General features: G+C 41.7%; 1 protein-coding gene across 5 annotated transcripts in view; it reads right to left on the bottom strand.

Annotated features, from left to right (window-relative positions):
- Positions 1 to 16653, bottom strand: part of NREP (neuronal regeneration related protein) — a 28363-nt gene extending 11710 nt beyond the window's left edge. The window contains exons 1-4 of one of the 5 annotated variants that reach the window (XM_070234452.1): positions 16547 to 16653; positions 16120 to 16161; positions 14760 to 14823; positions 6895 to 7118 (exon numbers count right to left, since the gene is read on the bottom strand). In XM_070234452.1, the coding sequence (XP_070090553.1) occupies positions 6895 to 6930 (36 nt within the window). In that variant the 5' untranslated portion in view covers positions 6931 to 7118; positions 14760 to 14823; positions 16120 to 16161; positions 16547 to 16653. Of the gene's footprint in view, positions 1 to 6894; positions 7119 to 14759; positions 14824 to 16119; positions 16437 to 16546 lie in introns of those variants that run through there. The other 4 variants (XM_070234453.1, XM_023617869.2, XM_070234455.1 and 1 more) reach the window with 4 other exon arrangements.
- Positions 16654 to 20276: the final 3623 nt, after the last annotated feature.

The following is a 20276-nucleotide window of genomic DNA, read 5'->3' as shown; positions in this document are numbered from 1 at the left end:
GCTATTAAGAATCTCCCTCAAAAGCCACTCTGCACCCAGGTGTTGCTGGTCATGTGAGAGGGCAGAATGTAAACTGAAACCATAAATGAGTTACAAGGATCATTTTCTCTGAACAGCATTACATCAAAGATCAGATAGTGCCAAAAGATGATGCACGGAGCTGTCTCTCTAGACACCGAGCCTTAGAGATCCGCCTAACCCTGTGAATGCTGCTTGGAGATGCAACACACAGTGGAGGAGATGCATTGTACTAGAAGGCAGAAAAATAAGCACACGGAACATTGGGCCATTTAGATAATGTACGTAACCTCTGCACATTCTGGGAAGCAGAATAAAAGTGTTAGTTGGTGCCTAAGTTGGCAAACACTCCGGTTCGGGAACTAAGTGAAACGGGCAGCGACCTAATTTAAATACACACGCGCACACACATGCAAGTACGCACACACAGGAGCTGGCTGTAACAACAGATAATTACAAAGAAAGCATTACAAACACATGACTATTGCTCTCAGCCATAAACATCCTCCTGCTGGAAAGGAAAGGATGGCCTTTTAGGGCACTCTTGTATTATAACCCCTGCTGACACTCCCAGCTTTTCTATGGCCTGACAGGCCTTCACCTGTAGAAATGGGGGCGGGGGAGACAACGACAGTTCATAGCTCACAAATTGGTTAAGCCTATTGGCATTAGCTTTGCTTCAGGTACATACATCCACTATGGGCACAGAAAATGCCCACATTTTATTAATATTGTGCAGCAGATTATGTTACTGCCCAACATTACATGTCAGGCAGCCAAAAGATTTCTAATTCTTTACTTTGTGAGCTGGGGTGTCTGAAACAAGCTGTGTAGACTTTAACAGTGGAATCCTCTAAATTTACTCTGCTCGCCGTGAAGCCATCTTGAGAGGCCGCTGATGAATATGTGGGAACCTGACAGCTGTGGAATTTTATTTCTAGATTTCAACGAGGCAGAGAAAGGAAAAGGAAATCTCCTCGCTGGCAACAAAATGAAAGTGTTTACATGTGAAATTAATCGTCAGCACAAAGAGCTTTCACAGCCACTCTGTTCCACAATATAATATTCTGCTTGTTTGGCTGCCCAGTCTTTTAAAATTTGATTTCTAAGAATAACAGCAAAGACTTTCAAGAGGAGCAACAAATCAAGTCAGAAGCAAGCCACAAAAGGTTAACATCATCCGACCCTGCTTTTTCACCACTGTTTAAACTAGTCGTTGTGTGAGTTTTCAGGGTTGGATGGTGCGTTGGGTGAAGGCAGGCTGCAGCGGCAGCTGGCTAATTCAATCGTGGTGAACACGGAGGTCAGCTGTAAACATCTGTGTTGCGCCAACTCCTCCTCTCATCCTAGCTTCATTCCTTTCCAATGGGAACATGCTTAGCACAAAGCAATCCACCTAAAGACTCCATAAATCCAAAAAAGGGAGTTACTGATCGAGGAATTCTCAGATTTCTGCCAAGGCACCCTCCCCTGGACTGGAGGTCAGCCTGGTACAGTAATCAGAGCCAAACTGTGGACTGGACTCAAGGAATTAAGTTCAACACTTCAAATCTCGACTTGTAATGGGCGATTTTTCTTTTCCGTGATGAAGACAAAACAAAGTACAAACAGCTGATAACAGCCCAAAGTAAACCAGGAGAAAAAGGACAAGAATAAAGCTTGGAAACAAAGCTCCTAAGGGATATCTAAGAAGAGATTTTCCAAAGGAAGGGAGAAAATAAAGCAGCTTTTTAAAACTCTGGTTTGAGATTAAGCAGTTTGTGAATGAACAATAAGAAAGTAAAGGCCACAAAATAAGATATTTGCTCTTTTCAGCAGAAAAAAAATACTGGCCTTTGTTAACTCACAGCAAAAAAAACAAAAGAAAAAAGAAAAAAGGCCCCTCAGGCATTTAAGCACAGCATAAACTTTTCCTTGCCCCTATGATCTCAACAAATATGTTAATGGAGTCTTTTACCTCCCTGGAGTGGAACCAGAGTAAATATTTACTTAACACATCTGAGTTCTAAGTCTGGACCACCTCATTCCCTTATATAAATTGGTTTTCATTTGTAATCAAGAAATTAGAAACACTACATCTTGCGAGGTTTCTCCTACTTTTAAGATGAAGGAAAAGAAAGAGAAGGGAAGGGAAGGAAAGAAAACTATATTGTGCCCCAGAACAGCAAACAGCACTTGTGAATTTTTGAACGGTATTCTCTGCCACAAACGAGAGTAATGCTGTTGATATGCTTTCCAATACTGGACATCTGGAGTTAGCAGGACTTTTTCCAAACACATTCCAAAGTTAATAGAAAACATCTAGACTTGCTTTTATTAGCTAGTTTAAATAATTTTAGGTATGCTGGGTTTCACCTTCAAATAACTATACGAAGTCTGATTTCTACTCACCAAGAATGCTATTTTTTTCCTCTTGCCCCAAAATTACTGTGCTATCCTTTAAAATCTTAGGAAAATTTTTACCAACAACATGGAAGAATAAGTCCTCAAGAATCAGATTTCTTTAGTTGAAGCCCTCAATCAGAGGCGAGTGAGATAAGTACTTATTTATCTAGACATAAGGATTTTGGATTTTTCTTGGTCTAGGTGGATGATGAGATAGCCAGTTGCTTTTGAGGAGTTTGTGGATATCTCAAAGCATTCCTCTTGCAGACGTGTGCAAGACTGAGCTTTCTAGAAAGTGTGCACTTGCTCCCAAAGTGTTCACTCCAAAAGAAACTATTCACTCTTTCCATCAATGCACCCTCTTCTGCTGGCAGCTGCAAACCCCTCAGCATTTAGCAAAAGTTATTTCACAGCTCAATGCTTGCCTTGCACTGTCTTGATCACTTAAAGACTGATCTCTCTTCAACAGCAAACAGCATCATAACAGATCACCAAATTGGGAAGGAGAGTGGTTTCTATTGTGGGAGGATGTAACTAAAATTGTTTTAAATCAGAGGCTAGTTGATTATCTTATAAGAAGTTTGGCTTTAAGAAAAGGAAAAATATAGGCAGATTGTATCTGCATGCTGTAAGTGCTCAGGTCACAAAGGCCACTAACAGGCTTCCAATAACCTGTCCTCTATGAAAATTGGCAAAAACTAAATGTTCAAGAGGATTAGAATAAGATTAGGATGGATGTGCCCCTGTACACCACCTGGATTTTCAGCCCCACTGGGTGAAGCATGGTCTGATGCAGCAGGCTTCTCTCTGTTGAGGGCTCCATCAGGCAGTGCCATGGAAGCAGAGAAGAGCTAAAGGGGCAGCCACCAGCCCAAATCAATAGGGTATTTCAGGGCTGGAAGTCAGTGAAGAAATGAATATCTCAAGGGTTGTGACGATAACTGCAAAAGGAATGCCAAATTAGGCAACTAAGTTTCCTGCGATGGGGATCACCTATTCTAACTGCCATGAAAGACAGGGCTGGAAATTCAGATCTTCGTTCCAAGTCCTGACTGCATTCTCCAACAAGAGAAGACTTTGACCTCATCTTTCTCATTTTTCCCCCTCAGTTTTTCTTCCATTGTAAACCAATCATCAAAACTAGACTTCTCCAAAGGAAGAGAGCTAACTCCAAGCAATGCACGTGAGTTGTGGGAACCCACACAGGCAGAGTATGCAAATCTGGGGACCCAAGTTTTCTGTGGAAATGCGTACGAGAGCTCACTATAATGTTTTTCTTTTTTAATTTCAGGCCTATTCTCCAGGTGCACTTCTAATCCTCACAAAATCCTGCTATTTCAAGGATGAAATGCATCAATATGTGTAAAGCGCTGGCAACAGGGTGAGGCACCTAAGGAAGAGGATCTGGGTTAGCTGTCATTATCCTCCTCACCATTTCACACACAAGCATACTGAGGGAGAACAGTCAGGGAGCCTGCCCAAGGTCACAGAACCAAGAAATGGAGAAGACAGGACGCAAACCCAGCCTCTCCTCTCACAGAACACAGTCTGTCGATATCCATCTTCTTTGCTATTTTCCCCAGAGCCACATGGAGCGCCGCCATGAGGCCCCCTGAGAGCTGGGGTGTTTCAATCGCCCAAAGAGGTGTTGAGCATCTCCATTGAGTGTCCCTGTGATGAAAGGTAGATGGATTTCCGACACCTACTATCAAGAGTAATTTTCTCAAAAATATTTGTTGCTCTGCTGCCTGTGTTTCTGATAAATGACTGCCCTTCAAAAATAACTTACCTAAAAAAAAAAAAATTAGCACTGTTTGAGGGCAGAGAGGTTTGCTCTCCAGTGTCCACATGCTGCTACAGCTGTTAGGGAAAGCCTACTCTTAGAGCAGCGACTTGGGCTTGGTTCCATTAGGACCTAGGATCTAATTAAACCCAAGCAACACTGGTCATCAGAGTTTCGTCTTTTCTCAATTTTCCCTGGAAGGAAATGTTCATCACAACACAAATATTTAGCAATCACTGAAGCTAATTACAAAGGACATTTGCTGAGAAACCAAATTGTTTTAATATGACCCCCAAATGAACTCTGAAACAACTTCTCAGATGGCCTGGCCATGAACAATCTACTTCAACATATCCTTCTTTCACCAAACGCATTTGAAATCACGTTCACTGTAACTTCGCTTTTCAAAATTTCAGTCAATTTAAAAACAAACTGCTTAGTTAAAGGAGAATTAAAACCTTAATGGTCTGCAGATACACAAACCATATAATACATAAAAATAACGAAGTGATCCTAGTTGAAGAGGAAAAAAATAAACACTTATTAGACCAGAGAGGCAGTGTATAAACTCCTAAGAATGGTAATTTAGAAAGAAAAACAAATTTAATCTGACACCATTGGGAAACTTTTAATTAATGTAGTAGACAGTCCAGAGACAGTCCTAAAGACAGAAAAACAGAAAAATGGAGATGGGATAATAAGCCAATTATTAGGTATTACCATCACGGAGGTACCAAATAGCAAATAAGAAGGTAAGTAGCATCTGATCTTAGATTACACGTAGAGTACGGTACTCAGTCACGGTCAAAGGTACGGTGTCCCTCTGACTGTCTAAACCACAGAGGAACAAGCTGATCAATTTAGTAAAAATTCACATTAATTATCAGATGAATTGTTTCTATGATGCCAAAAAACAAATTTAATTGAATTTCTGATTGAATTGATTGTGACAGTGTAGACAGTTAAGCCTCACATAATAAAATTAAAGTTTAAAAAGCAGTCCTCATAAAAAAAAAAAAGGGAAAAAAATAGGCTTAATGAAGATGAAATGAAAAGATGTGGAGACTTGGCTCCCAGACCTTGATAACAAGATCAGAACAATTTAAGATTGTATTATCAAGAAGTGAGCAAAATATTCAAGAGCCAGGGGCATTTCATGATGCATAATTAGAGCCAAGTCTCCACAGGGCAGCATGAAATGGAGACTCAGTTATGGTCCAGAGCAGCCAGGCTTCAGACACAAGCAAATCCAGGTATACAAGGATCAAAACTATGGAGAAGGGCTCAGAGAAGATGTGGGCAGAATTTTTGATGCTGTTAACTGAATTGGTTGGGTATATAATTTCAATTATCCAATCAATTAATCAAGAAATATTTATTAAATACTTTCTGTTAAGTATTGACTATTTGGTAGATAACTTTCAATCCTACAGAATGAACATCTTATTAGTTTGAGCTGGAGGCATCAAAGTAGCAAAGAAAACAGTTTTTTCAGAAAAGTTTTTTAAGACTAAGCCATCAAGTCCTGGGACATCTATTCAGGAAAGGACTGGGCTAGTTAATTAATTCATCTTTTCAAATTCTCAGTCTCTTAACCATACAACAAGTGGAAGTCCCTGATATTGCACGTTTCAAATAGTGGGTCCATTCTCTGCATAGTATTCATTCTTTCAGCCAGTATTAACTGAGTTCCTACAATGAAGCAGCCACTAGGCTAAGTGTTCAACCACGTGCTGCCAAACCCACCCGGCAAGACATACTGAGATTCAGCAACTGCCTGACAAATGTGCACAAAAACAGACTTTCAGATGATGGCCCCAATAAGCCTTGTGGGCAACTTTCACTATGAGGACTTAGTGAAGGGCAGGAAACAGTACTTCTTGGAAAAGTACTTAATAACAATCCTTACTTGGGTCATGTTTCTAAGTACCTTAGTCAATTAGTTTTATCCATCTAACTACTGACTCCAGTTTTTCCTTGACAGTTCTGAATGTTGGCTGCCAAAGATGCAGTATCTTCTCCTAATTTCTACTCTTTCCTGTCCAAGAACAGGTTCTATATCCGACACTGATTTTATCCAATAAAAGCGTCCTCAAAAATGCCTAGACCCATTTCAAACACAACGACTTTTGTAGATTTCTCCCTTTGTGGCCACTGGCCTGCAGTACTTTTCCCTGCTGGAATTGTATCCAACACAATTCAGACAGGAAGGCTGCTACCTGCCCCAGTAATCAAAGAACAGTGGTGTGTGATGGTGATCTGAGGAAGGGCGGGAGTGGAGGGAGGAGAGCCAGAACTGGGCAACCACACCAAAACTTCTGTGCACATTATGAATCTCCTTCTTGTTTTAATTGCTTACTGGGATGAGTCTTTGGCTCGTATTTTTACTGGCAATGACTATTAAGCTTTTCTCCCTTTCTTTACAATCAATGGCTCTGGTTCCCAATGTTAGCCTAAAAGGGGCAAAGACACTTTCCCTTCATTGGCCATATTCTGTTGTGTCTTTCCCTTCTCCTTTTCGAACATGAGTTATATTTGTATTTTAGTCCATGAAAGTAAGGATGAACACTGAACAAGCACAGTCTAAAATCAAGGGTTTAAAAGTATGTCCAGCTGATAATCATAACACTTTTAAGGCAAAAAGCTTAGGTTGGAAATCATTCTAACGTAATAATATGCAGTAATTTTATTTATGAAGATTTCATTACCTTGTGAAACCAGAGCAGATTATGCTGTACTGTCATGAGTGCCTCAATCAGACTGCTGAGAGACAAACTGTAGAAGTGCTGGAAGAACACTGTCAACAACCTAGAGCACAATGGTGCTCCACAGCCCACGTTTTGGTTGAGATGTGTGAGTCTACCCTGAAGGATTCCTCTTTCAGCAGACCACACCACGGTAACTTTCTGGACTCTCTCAGGACCTCTTCTGTCTAAAGAAGTGTAAAAGGGAGCACAGAATTTAGGACTTGTTTTTGTAGTGCGCTTAGATTTCACTTACCTCTCCCCTCTTATCTCCCTAACATTGTGCCTTCTTAAATGTTCAGTGAGAGGGGCTTTTCAGTAGTAAATTCATAATCTATCTGTGGTCATCTCATTTCCTGGGCCATAAATTTTATAATCTGAAATCTGTCACAATTCTGCAGAGTGTTGGGCTGTTAGCAGTTAGAAATCTTTAAGTTGAGCCACTTGGTTCAGCCCAGAAATAACAGATCTCCATGTATCCATGACCACTGATTCATACATTTATTCCACAGACATTTATTGATCACTAAGGATGTGTCAGATCCTGGATAGGTATGGGAGCAGTGATCAGACTGGTTCACAGATGTGAGATCTGTTCCAAGGTCCCATTAGAGCATGTCAGTGAAAGTTAGGGTTTCCTTCCACTTGGTAGAAAGAGAACGCCAACCAACTTCACTAGCTGTTCTGGAGTTCTCTCTCAAGAATGAAACTTTTCCACATCTGAATTTACCATTCTGCTGATAGAGGAAAACGAAAAAAATGAGGCATCATAGCCTCAATTGCTACCAAAAAGAGAGGGATGATGCTCACTCACTTTGGGTCAACACTCTTGTTCAATGTACAATCTTGGAGGGTAGAAAAACATGCAGAAATAAGCCAGCTACAAGTAGAATGTTCTAAGTGTGATGAGTATACAGAGAAGCATGAGGTCATTCCTGCTGGATGTACTGGAGTGAGTTTCATAAGGAGTTGTCATTTAAATTCAGTCTGGGAGAACGGCTTTGTCAGGAGGAGCATTCTTTCTAGGACTGAGTAAGCAAAGGCGCAGAAGGAGGTACTCCGGGGGCATGTTTAGAATAACAAGTGACTTGCTCCCTCTAAGAAAATATATTCCATCATGGCTAGCAATGAAGATGAGTTCACAGAGTTCCTGAGATGGCTGCCCAGCTACAGAATTGAAATTGATGAAGCTCTAACACAGAAGTTGAAAAAAAGTTATTTGAAAGAATGAGGTGGGAGTAGGCATAAAGAATTCAAGGAGCGATGCTTTACCTATGTCACTTTCACTAAGAGACTCAGGGATAAGTCCAACTTCATCTGAAGGGCTAAAAGAGCTAGTGAAATCATTTCATGTTGAAAATCTTGCAGCTGATGTAATCTAAGGTAAGAGTCTATGCTGTATCCAGAAGAAATTCCCGAAAAATCCTTCTCGGTCTTGGCTTTCCCCAACTTTTGTGTAGCATGTGATGAGATCCCCTTTAGATGGTCACTAGACTATCGACTAAATTAGTAACTGCCCGGAGGCCTCAAATTGTAAACAATTTTATTATGATGATGTAAGTGTTGGCTTCAATTTTGAATAAGGACGTCTGGCTAATCAGGAAGAAGTGGAGAGAGAGAGCCAGCTGGGCACATGTGATTGCGACTGATTAACACGTGGCTACACCCAGTTAGCCTCACAGAAGGGAAGTGGGCACAGCAGCAACACCCTCTCTGGCCAAATGGACACTGATGAACATGCTGGAATTTGCCAGTGGAAGTGCTGCCACTTTCTCAGGAGAAACAGGTTAAGCGTGCTCCTTTCTTCCTTCTCAATTCCTTCTAGCTAGAGCCCTTCCTTCTCTCCACCACTCCACCCCAGCCCAAGGAGAGTGAAAGACAGCAATAAAGCAAGCTTAAAGTTAGGCAGAAAGTGTAGGTGAGTGAGTGTGCTCTTTTCTGTTGGGCACAATCAAAAGGCAAAGAACCTGAGACAGGTTGGAACCTGAGCGAGAGCCTCAGGCCATCTCTAAGATGCCTGCTCAGTGGCTTCCAAAGGCTTATTAGCACATCAAGGCCTTGACTTCGAGGCCTAGTTTGTGAGGTCTGTCCTTGACAGCACAGAGGCCCTAAACAGGGAGGACATTCCCTACTGTAGTAAACATGCCTATGCTCACTCTTGCAAGCATACCCCTCTAACGTATTCCCTTTATCTGAAGCACACTTCTCTCTCATCTAAATCTACCCAAATATTCTTAAGTCTTCATTCACTCAATATTTATTAAGGACTGGTGCTAAGCTCTAGGGATAAAAAACTTAAGGAGGCACAGTACCTGCTCTCAAGGAGCTAACAGCCCACTTCTAAGTTTCAAATTTTGTGCCAACTCCAATCAATTGTCAATGGAACACTATATGGAGGACTTTGAAATCATATTCAGGCTGAATAATAATGAGTGTCAAGGTTTAGCAGGACTTAGTGGCGGCGTGCATGCCATTTATTTGCCATCTTTGGGTCTAGCTTAATTTCTACCTCCTTAAAAAAAGTTTCCCTACAGTTCCCAGGCCCCAGTCCTCAACAATATCACTCTTTCGCATCTTACAATTTAGCATTAGATTATATTGCATTACATTGTTTGTCAAGGTTGTCACACATGTTAGTCTTCCTTCCACAACTAAAATATAAATCCACTGAGGGTTGAGGCCAAGTGTGCACCCTCTAGAATGCAAAGAACTAAGCACAAATAAAATGTTCAAGAAACACTTGTTCAATTGACACGGGAATAGATGCATAATTCTACTGCTAACTCTTCTCACACTCTTCAATACTTTCAGGTGTGGCACCTTTGAGTTCTTGGGATCATTTTCATAACATCACAGAATCAGATTATACTGGAAATAAGTGAGGGCTTTAAAGTTCCAATATTGGGAGCAAAGCTCCTCCTGGATCCTGGAGGAGATTTTTAAGGCTGCAGGAAGAGCTGCCATGAATTTTGAGTACCAAGGCTGGATCAAACCTCGAGAGCTAGCATCTCACCAGGTTGCTCAGAATGTGGCTCTAAAAGCTGGGAAAAAGGAGTAACTTCAAGCCACTCTTTTTTGGCAAGTGGTTTTATGGCTTACCCACAAATTTTTTTTCTCCCTTTAATGAATAATGGAAGATAATTTGCTGTGAAAACTAAAATCGCATTCAACTTCCTAGCTCTTTAGAAGAAGGCAGGGATACAACTTAGCTCCCGTTCACCAAAACTAAACATTAAGTCATGAAGGACGAATAAAAACAAGTCCAACTTAATAGATAGTAACATGCATAGACCAAATATTTATTGAGTTTCTAATATATATTTAATACTTTATTAAGTACTGTATATGAAGTTTATAAACCTTCTGGGAGCCTATAATTTAGTTGGTCAATGAAAGAAATGCATATGATCCAACTAACAAATAATGCAGGACAGTATAATCTACTGTTACACCCAGGTTAATACCATGTCATTGCTACTAATAACTGAATTGATATTTAGAATTTAGTTGAGAGCCAGGTTAATGCTTAAATCCCAAACCATTAGAGCTGCTAATACCTGTCACGCACTAGCAGATTGATTTCAGGATCATTGCTATTTTGCAAGCCACTGAAATAAGAAATTCTTGAAGCTGTCCCTAGGTGCAAAATATGTCTAGAAATATCCATTTCAGATAAATTGAGACCTAATAAATGATATTTTCAGCAACCATAATTTCTATAGATGTGAGCTGAGATTTATGGTTAACTTGCTTTCCAGTTCAAAGCGAAGGAATAGTTTAAAATTTGAATCTTTTAGTATATCTTGATCAACCAAAATGATACAGTCCAAGTACCTTCAATATATTTTCCTCCGGTATATTCAAATTGGATTTGCTGCTAAGTTTTCCTTATCCATAGTTTCTCCCTGTATAACAAAGGAATTATACCGATAATTCAGGCAAATCTTTCCCACTCCTATATCATTCCAGAAACATTTTGAATAACCAAGATGAATCAGACAAAATCAAGGGGTTTTTCTGTTTTAAACAGAATTATTCAGATAATTATCTCAACCCTCCATGTCACTTTGGCTATGAGGATAAGGCCTTAAAAGACTTTCCAGCCAGGAGCAGCACTGAGAAAAATATGTGCAACACCACAGTATTTCACTCCAAGGCTGCCCAGTCAGTCCAGCGTAGATGAATACATACTGAATTAAACTCATATCTGCAGGTTACTCGTTTAGTTTAGTAAAGTATTCACATTTTAGAAGTATATTTTCCTATTTTACAAGTATTCATCTTAGGATTTAAAATAAAGTGAATTCCTTCAGCATATTTATGACGATCTGATTTACATTTAAGTTTTCTGCTCAAATACCTTCTCCTGCCTGAATTACCTCTATAGCTCAAGAGGAAGCTGGACTAGGGTTAAACCCAGATAATCCATCACTGCCGTCCTAATTCGCCAAACAATTCCCATTTCTCCTCCTCACGGTGTGCTGGAAGGCCTGGGGAAGACAGTATCACGTAAAATTTCTGTCCTAGGTACTCTTCAGCATCTCCACAATCAAGAATCACCGAGCAGCTTGTAAATTTACATTCCAAAACCAAATGGCACAGCTACCAATGGGACCTCATCCCTCCTCAATCTTTGTCTTTTTCTTTAAACAAGAAAACCTTATGTTAATGGAGAGATTATTGAAAGAGTCTCCTTGTAAGCCCATGAATGCCACTTCACAGACTGTACAGAAAGCAGAGCTCTATGAACGGTACAATGGAGTCAACTCATCTTTTTGAAAAGCTCAGCATCAGCCTTAGAGAGAACTTAAATTGTTCCAATTCCTAGGTCTCTGTTAAAACAGAATGAGCCCATGCTTATGCCACTGTGAGTCCACAGCACACAGACCCAGAGGCAAGTTTACTGCACAGAGGGTAGTCATGTTGAAAATCAGGACTTAACCTTGACACTGGCTTAAATACTTTATTTTTTCAAGCTATTCAATAAGACCATCTGCTCATTCTGAAGTACTTCCCTCTTGTTGACATATCTGAAGCAAGTACCTTTAAAATAAAACACCTAAGTAAATACCAAGGACCTATATAAAATATAATCTCAGAAATTAAAACTTAGCAAAGAGCCAAATGTAAATCAGAGAAATGCTGAAGATATCTGCAGACTCACAGTATCTCGTTAATTGAAAAAAAAGGGGGGGTCAACTGGAAAAAGGCATGTTTACTAGGAAACTTAAAAAGTTGGGGAATGAGTTATCGAAAAGAACATTCTGGCCAACGAAGATGCGGCAAACTATACTCAAAATTACACCTTTTCACAGTACCCCTGAGTTGCACAACCCCAGGTGCTGTGTAATCTATGTAAATGGCGCTTCCTGGAGTTGTGCTCAAAGGGCCCCAAACACAGAACACAATTAGATTACTGCCTCACAGAGTCAACAAAGAGGTTGTATTTTTTTAATAATGCAAAAGACACACTGGGATTCAAATTATTGTTGTGGAGCATTATCATTTTAGGGTATGTAAAACATCCAGATTGACTTGCTCTGTTTTGAATTCTGGAGTCTACTAGCTAATTTCCGACACTGGAATGAGCTGATTATAAATTTGTATTTGAAATAAGCCCTGTACTAAACAAGCTAAATACACTGAAATTAGATCCTTTTTAGTGTTTTAAATCATGTAAACGGAATACATGTTTAACAGAAAAGGCATGTTTATATATTTTCTAGAGGTGGCCAGGTATTAAATTTACTGCTTCCCCAGCAGTAGTTTCTATTGTATGTGGGCTAAGTCTTTACTCCAAGCATGCTAGTTACAGAGATCAGCCAAGTAATTCCAGTTTTAATTAAGGCAAGAAAATAACTTCATTTTGCCAAAAATGAGAAAAGGAGGTACAAGACACCTCTAATATCAGTTTTTAAAAAATCAGGATTGAAACTTTTTTTACATTAATATGCACAAAGACTTTTAAGAGCTCAGATCTCTCAGAATAAGACAATTGCTAGAAAGTTACTTGGAATCACCCACAGACAATAACTGTCGGTGGTTTCATTTCAGGCAATGGGCTTGTGCCAAAAGGGACTGACATCTTGATGAAAAGATCACCAAAAACTTGTGAGAATTTTTCCATGAGTAAAACTCCTTCCAAGAGCAACAAACTGTGATTTCTCATTCTGCCACCATACATAAACGACAACTGTAAGAAATTAACAACATGTAATAATAATTCGAATTTGCCCTTCTGCATTCAAAACGTTCCAACTTTCATTCTCGGCTTTGGCACACATGCTCGCCTTCCACAAAGTTCATTCCACTCACTACTAGAGAAACAAGATATTTACTCTTGGAGCTTGATCTATAGGGCTAGTTTTGGCAGGGTCAGCGGTCAAATTTATGTTTAACCAAACTGGTCACCTGATATATTACAACATACATGAACCTTCATGGTCCATCTATGGTGACAGCGAGGGTAAGGCTCTGAGATAAAGAGCTAGAAGACAGGGTGATGTGGTCAGTCAGAGATAATTAAAATAAACAAAAATACTCTGCAGCAGTTCATTTTATTACCCTCCTAGGACTCTATGACAATGGCTACTGAGGATTTAATATGAAGTTAGGAACCATTTGCACAAAACCTGTTGATCAGTTTAATTTTCTGTTCTTCCCTTTTGCCCTTCTACCTCAAATTCCTTAATTTGATCATCACCAAAGTCCAAGCTAGAACTATTTCATTTGGTGCTCTGACACCCACCTGTTGAAGTGACAGCGGAGGCAAACACAAAGAAAAAAAAGAGCTTTACTTCTTAATAGGATTCCAGCTGAATTCATTTAATTGCTTCTGATTCATTTTTCTCCTTGGAAGCTTAGACTGGGGTTGTTCTCAAAGAAAACAGCAAGTATATCAGATTCAATTTTGATTCATTAAATTCCACCCTCGTTTAAAAGAAAAAACTAAAACTAAATTTGGAAATCACACATTCTAAGTGGCAAAGAGGTGTTTTTAAAGAGTATAAACATGTGCAGTAGGACATGCTGTACTTATCTGAAAAGTTTCATGACATTTCCATTATTTTTTCAGTTCAACCATATTTCCAAAGAGGAAATTTTTCATAGAAGATTAATATACTTATTTAGCTGTTTTTAATGCATAATTTATCCTTTTCTTTAGTCAGTCATCAAACACTAAACTGCCTTCTCTGGATCACAATGGTTGTCAGAAATAGTTACACTTTCCTTTAGAGGATAACATGCTTGCCTCTAAAACTGAGCAAATGTCTCTCGTCCATGAAGTTGTAAATCAACAAAAAATAACACTGATTATACTTGAGATACAACAGACAGAGTGTATTACTATGAAAGTCCATGCTCTTCCTACCTACTGCTCTTAAGAAGAGCAAAGACTACAGCTGTTTGACTAGCTGGACACAGGCTCCTACTATGTGGAGAAGTTCTGGCTCTCTCTCACATAAGACCCAGGGCTTTGCTGGAGCCCTGCTGTTGCCACCTCTTCCATGCATGTCACAACACATCACTCTTCTTAAAGAACAGAACGGTTTCTGTCGTTCGAGTTAAATAAATCTTCACTTCTGAAAGAGGAATTTCAGTTTTCTATTCAAAATGATTGAAAATCAAAAGATCTAATTCACCAGATCCAATTCATATAAATTGCTGTACTGCAAAGCTCCCACATGCTGGAGATAGAACCTTTTAAAGGTCAGACGGGGTAGGAACAATGAAGGGGTGAGGCAGGATGAAGGTGGGTGGTTGATATTTATATGGAATAAAGACTGATAAGAAGCTACTGAGAATCTCCTCTGATGACCAATTCTTACCATTTTGAGAATCGTAACAGTCTTGGCCTTGCACCCTCCCTCTCTTCAGTCCAGAGAGACCAACCTGCAAAATATGTTTAAATACAGTAGACAAATCGCCTCACCACTGGGCAGCAAATAAAAAAATTGCCTGTTTAGCAGCTACAGACAAATAACCATTTTCTGTGGTTAAGATAAGTTACATGCAAATTATTATAACCACTGGGGCTTCTGAAAAAGCTTTCCAAAAGGGCTATAGGCTTAAACAGGGGACAAAGGAATCCCTGGGACCTGGCTTTGCAGAGTCCTGGGCTATTCTTAGTGTTTGGTTCATCTTTAAATTGCAGGAGTTCAAAAGGTTTAGCAACTTAAAAGTAGAACCAAGTGATAAAAATAGATTGTTTTCTGGCTGCTCTTTGTTCCCAGACATACTACTGGCAGTATATTTGCAATCAAGACAGCAGAATAGGAATCAGCCTTCCACCGTGTAGTGTAATGCCTCAGAGTGGATATTTTTGGAAATGGCACTGCATTACATAACCTTCCGTGTTTAAAAAAAAAAAAACTACACTGGGGGAAAAAAGTCAGGAATCTACACCATTATGCCCTTCTCCCTAAACCAAATAAACATTAATGTACATGCTGCAGTGATTTGCCTCTCAACCTTTCTGGCATCAGAACACAATTCTTTTGTTAACATAAGTTATAACAAAAATTAAGATGAATGGAGAAAGTAAAAGTTCTCCAAAAGGGTATGATGAGCTCTTAGAGTTTTCCTATAATGTTATTATAGATACATATAAATGCAAATCAGATTATCATCATCAGCAGGCAAAAAACAGTCATTTATTTTTAAGCCCTCCTTCCCCCAAAGTTCAACTGCTTTGAAAGCAAATGCACAAAAAAAGTGTTGCAAGATCTAATGTCTTTAAAAGACCCTTGGCGGCGGCGGCAGCAGCGGCGGTGAAAGTAATAAAGTGTAAGAATGGAGGGACACAAATTCATTTAATAAAAGGGAGGGGGCTGCATGCACCAAAGTGCATTTAATGCAAAGAAACAAACAGTTCCTAACCATGCTTTATGAGCAAGAAGAACAAAAATTAACCACACCAACAAGCAAAAAACCCCACCCCTTCCCAAAAGAATTCTCCCTCTTTAACTTGTGCATTTTTTAAAAAAGCTCAAGTTAAATTCCAGGCTTAATGCAGCAGGGACAAAATGCCAGAATTTCCCCAAGGTACATGCTTCAGCTCTGTAAAATTTAGAGGAAAGCAGCATGAACTCTGCAGGGTTGAAGGGTCCAGCTAAGAGCAACGGCAAGAAATCGACACAAAAGAGAAAGCAGCGCTCCCGGCCGGGGATGGAAATGGCATATACTTACAGACAAAAGCCCCGCTCCCTGTTCACTCTCTCCTCTCTACACCTGAAACACAAATGTGGATGAAAAAGGGCATCATGCTAGAAAGACAGCTGGGGGGTGGGGGGAGGGGGAGGGGAAAGGGGTGGAGGAAGAGGAGGGAGGAGGGGGAAGGGAAACAAAACCCAAACCGGCTTCACTTCCAAGAAGTGCAGCCTTGGAAAAAGGAGGGGAAGGTCTCCCTGCCTAGCGCTCTCTCCAAGAGTGTGTGAGTCTGTCTTTCTCTAAGAGTCAGTCTCTCTCTCTCCCTCTCTCCTCTCTCTCTCTTCCTCTCTCTCTCTCTGCTGCTAGTGTGCTAGTGAACAATGAGCTAATTCTGATGGGGCTGGCGCAGCGCCAGCGCCCCAGCCTTGCTGCCACTGTGCTGCCGCGGCGGAGCCAGACTGCTTACTCGGCAGGAATCGGCGACTCGGGGCCCCGTCGGCAAGCGGCCAACGCGCGCGCGCGCCCCGGCACCCCGCAGCCCGGCGCCCCGCGCCGGCCGCCCCCGCGCCCGCGCGGCCCCGGGGGACAAAGGGGCCCGCAGAGCGGCGCGCCGCCCCGGCCCCGCCCCCGGAGCGCGGCGCGCACCCCCGGCCCTGCCTCTCCCGCCCCCGGCGGGCTTCTCCGCTTCGACGTGCGGTTGCTTTGCAGACAAATAAGGAGGCGGAGGAGGCGGTTTGGGGGCGCGCCAGGCGCGAAGGCGGCCAGGGCGCTGCACAGCCCGGCGGCCCGCCAGATCCGCGGGGAGAGGCGGCGCGGCCCGTACTGTAATAATAAACCTGCAGCAGAGGGCATCTGAGGGAAAGAGGACGGCGACGGCGGCAGCCGCCTTCCCTTTTATGTGCCTGTCCCGAGCGGAGCAGAAAATGGTGCCGGCGGCGGCGCGGAGCCGCACACGGCCACACAAAGAGCCAGCACTGCACGCGTTTGCGCACGGCCCGGGGTCGGCCCGCCGGGGACGCGCCCCGCTCCCGCCCGCCCGCGAGGAGGCCCGGCCGAGCGTCTCGAAGGCCGGCCCGGAGGCCTCGTGGCTGCGCGCGCGCACGCTCAGCACACACGCGTGCACACACACACGTGCACACAGTCACACGCGCGCACTTGGACATGTGTGCCCAGACAGCAAGAGCTGCAACCTGGTGCGATCAACCCAAGAGGCGCTACCCTGGTGCTGCTTTCTCCTTCCCTGAAGATTTAGCGTGTTCCCCACTCCCTGGCCCACTAAAATTGTACTTTTTAAAATTGAAGATTGCTTTTTTAAAAAGGTGCTTTGCATTTCTGATTTTTTTAAAAGCTCTCTTACTTATTTAAAATCTATCTTTTCGTAGTAATGGAATAGCTCAGAATTTTGCTACAAACTGGTTTTGTTGCCAACAAAACAGGATATCATTTTATGGTTAGTGTCAGATGTTAGAAGGGAAGATTATTTCCTAATTAAATTGCTTTGCCAAGAAAAAAAGATACAAAAGATCACAATGTCTTAAATTGGCCGTCCACATTTTACTTCTAAACACTGAAAGCAATGTTTTCCAGTATAACAGTCAAAAGAAAAAGATAGGGGTGGGGGATTTGCAAAAACATGTATTTATAGAATGTCTTATTTTTTAGATTTAAGTGTTTTGGGGTACTTGAAATAGCACACCTTGAAAAGCAATATTTTACACTCTTAATTCTAAGGAATAAATTCTCTATAAACTTGTTGCCAGGACTATAGATCTCCTTTCACACTACAAAGGCCACTGTGGCAGCAAATACTTAGACTGCCAGTGGGTGTGATGTTTAAGGGGCCCGCTAGGAGCTTGCCTGAATTAATCTAAAATATCACAGTCATTTTCCTACATAAAACTTACCTGGGAGCCATTGCTAGGAAAAACGGGAAGAAACAATTCAACAAATTTTCTTAATGCCTTCAAGGCCAGTGTTGACCTGACAGGGAAGTGAGGGAGGGAAGGTCTGGAGAGTAAGCAGGGTGGTGGGAGAGGGCAGAAGCCTGGGGGCTGCTTCTGCCTGTGTGATGCCCCAGCAAGCTGGTCAAGGGCACCACAACACTGAGATCTTTGGCATTCACTTTAGAGGTAGGCTCGAAAAGAAACCCCGGAGAGCACTGCCACAGCAACAAAAATTTATCCTGGGAAGATGTGTTCAAAAGTTACTTCTACGGGGGGCTGGCCCCGTGGCCGAGTGGTTAAGTTCGCGCGCTCCGCTGCAGGCCGCCCAGTGTTTCGTTGGTTCGAATCCTGGGCGCGGACATGGCACTGCTCATCAAACCACGCTGAGGCAGTGTCCCACATGCCACAACTAGAAGAACCCACAACAAAGAACATACAACTATGTACTGGAGGGCTTTGGGGAGAAAAAGGAAAAAAATAAAATCTTAAAAAAAAAAAGTTACTTCTACGGGAAAACATATGCAGACACACATACATACACACTGACTTTAGTGTTTCTGCAAAACTTACCTAAGGTGTTCTTTCAAAACACAGAGAAGTTTGGAATTTATTATATGTTATTTTTTCTTCATTGTAATCACAGACATACAGGGGACATAGATGTTTTAAGAAATAAGAACACTGGGTCAGAATCACAGTCTGTTTACTCTGTTCCAGAGATCAGTTACAATCCAACTATTCAAGAAACATTCTTGAGTCCTGGATGTAGGAGACTGTGCTAAAGGACGTAAAGGAACTCACACCATGTCACCTCACTCAGGAAATGTAGTCATAGTTGTCACAGTGCACCTGGCTGTCATCTGTCATGCAGGATGCCCCCTCCCATCTGTCATGCAGGTTATATGGTAGACCCACTTTCCTGAAATACCTTTCTAACCATGGTATCCCCTGCTCCATTACAGGATAAAGACCATACGTAGCCTTCCACTCAAAACTTGCCATGATGTGACCACAATCTAACTTTCTAGCTTTATTGTCCATTTCTTTCCCAGTCATGGAATATCAGTCCTTCACTTCAGTCTGATTGATTACTTAGGGCATAAATTCCTCCCTAGACCATTCACAGTCAGGAAGCAAAGTCATGCAAACACTGACTTAAACCAGGGTGTCTCAACCTCACTGCTATTGACATTTGGGCCAGGATAATTTTTCGATGGGGCCCAGGGGCCTGGTCGTGGAAGGAGGGCTGTCTCTTCATTGTAGGATGTGTGGCAACATCTCTGGCCTCTGCCAACTGCGTGCTAGTAGCAAACCCCGGTTGTGACAACCAAATATGTGTCCAGATGTTGTCAAATGTTTCTTGGAGGGGCAAACTCGCCCCTGACTGAGAACCACTGGTTTAAACAATCTGATTCATTCCTTGAGATGGGAAAGAGGTGGCCTCCTTGAGCCATGTGGACTGTGTACGGGAGGGACAGAGACCGGAACAAAAGCAAGATTTTCTGAGGAAAGAGGAAAAAGAAGTAGGTAGTGTCCTTCATGAAATTTATGGTCGGAGGTGAGGGGGTGGAGAAACAATCAAAGCCAAAGTTACAGTGCAGTGTGATAAGGGCACTTATCGAGTCCTGCACAGGGTACACTGCGAGCACAAAGGCTGCTTTCCAAATCCTACCAGGGGTTCAAAGAAAGTTTCCTAAAGGAAGGTAATGCTTAAACTGAATTTGTTAAGAATGAACAAAAGGCAGCAAATTGAAGAAGGGAGAAAGAGACTTTCCAGGTAGACGCAAGGGCAGATCATGAGCTAGAAATTCGATCAATGACTGATGACAGCCAGGTGATATAAGAAAAGAAGAACCCTGGGTCAGACACTGACCCTTGTGTTCTGTCCCTGAAATCCTAGGATTTGGTCAAAAGGAGAGGATGTACTCTAGATACAAGATTTTCCTTCAATCTCCCTTACATAGTTCATTCTCAAATGTATCTTCATATATGTATCTCAAATGTATATTCTTGCAAGTTTGTTTGTTTTCAGTCTGTGTCCTTGCTGGGGGTAAGAAAGTTCCATGAGTTTGAGTTCCAAGTGAAAAGTTGTGTATGATAAAGTCGTTAGAACCAGCTCTCTGTGACCCTGGAGAAGTTATTTAACCTTTTAGTCTCAGTTTCTTTATCTCTCAGCTGGGGTTTATCCCATCCTAACACAGTGCTCCATTAAGTGGAAGTGCATACTGTGTTTGCGTTACAAACACAGTAGCA

The sequence above is a fragment of the Equus caballus genome, chromosome 14 (assembly GCF_041296265.1).
Source record: "Equus caballus isolate H_3958 breed thoroughbred chromosome 14, TB-T2T, whole genome shotgun sequence".
Lineage (NCBI taxonomy): Eukaryota > Metazoa > Chordata > Mammalia > Perissodactyla > Equidae > Equus > Equus caballus.
Note: the sequence above shows the minus strand (reverse complement) of the source record. Positions and strands in the feature narration are given on the sequence as shown.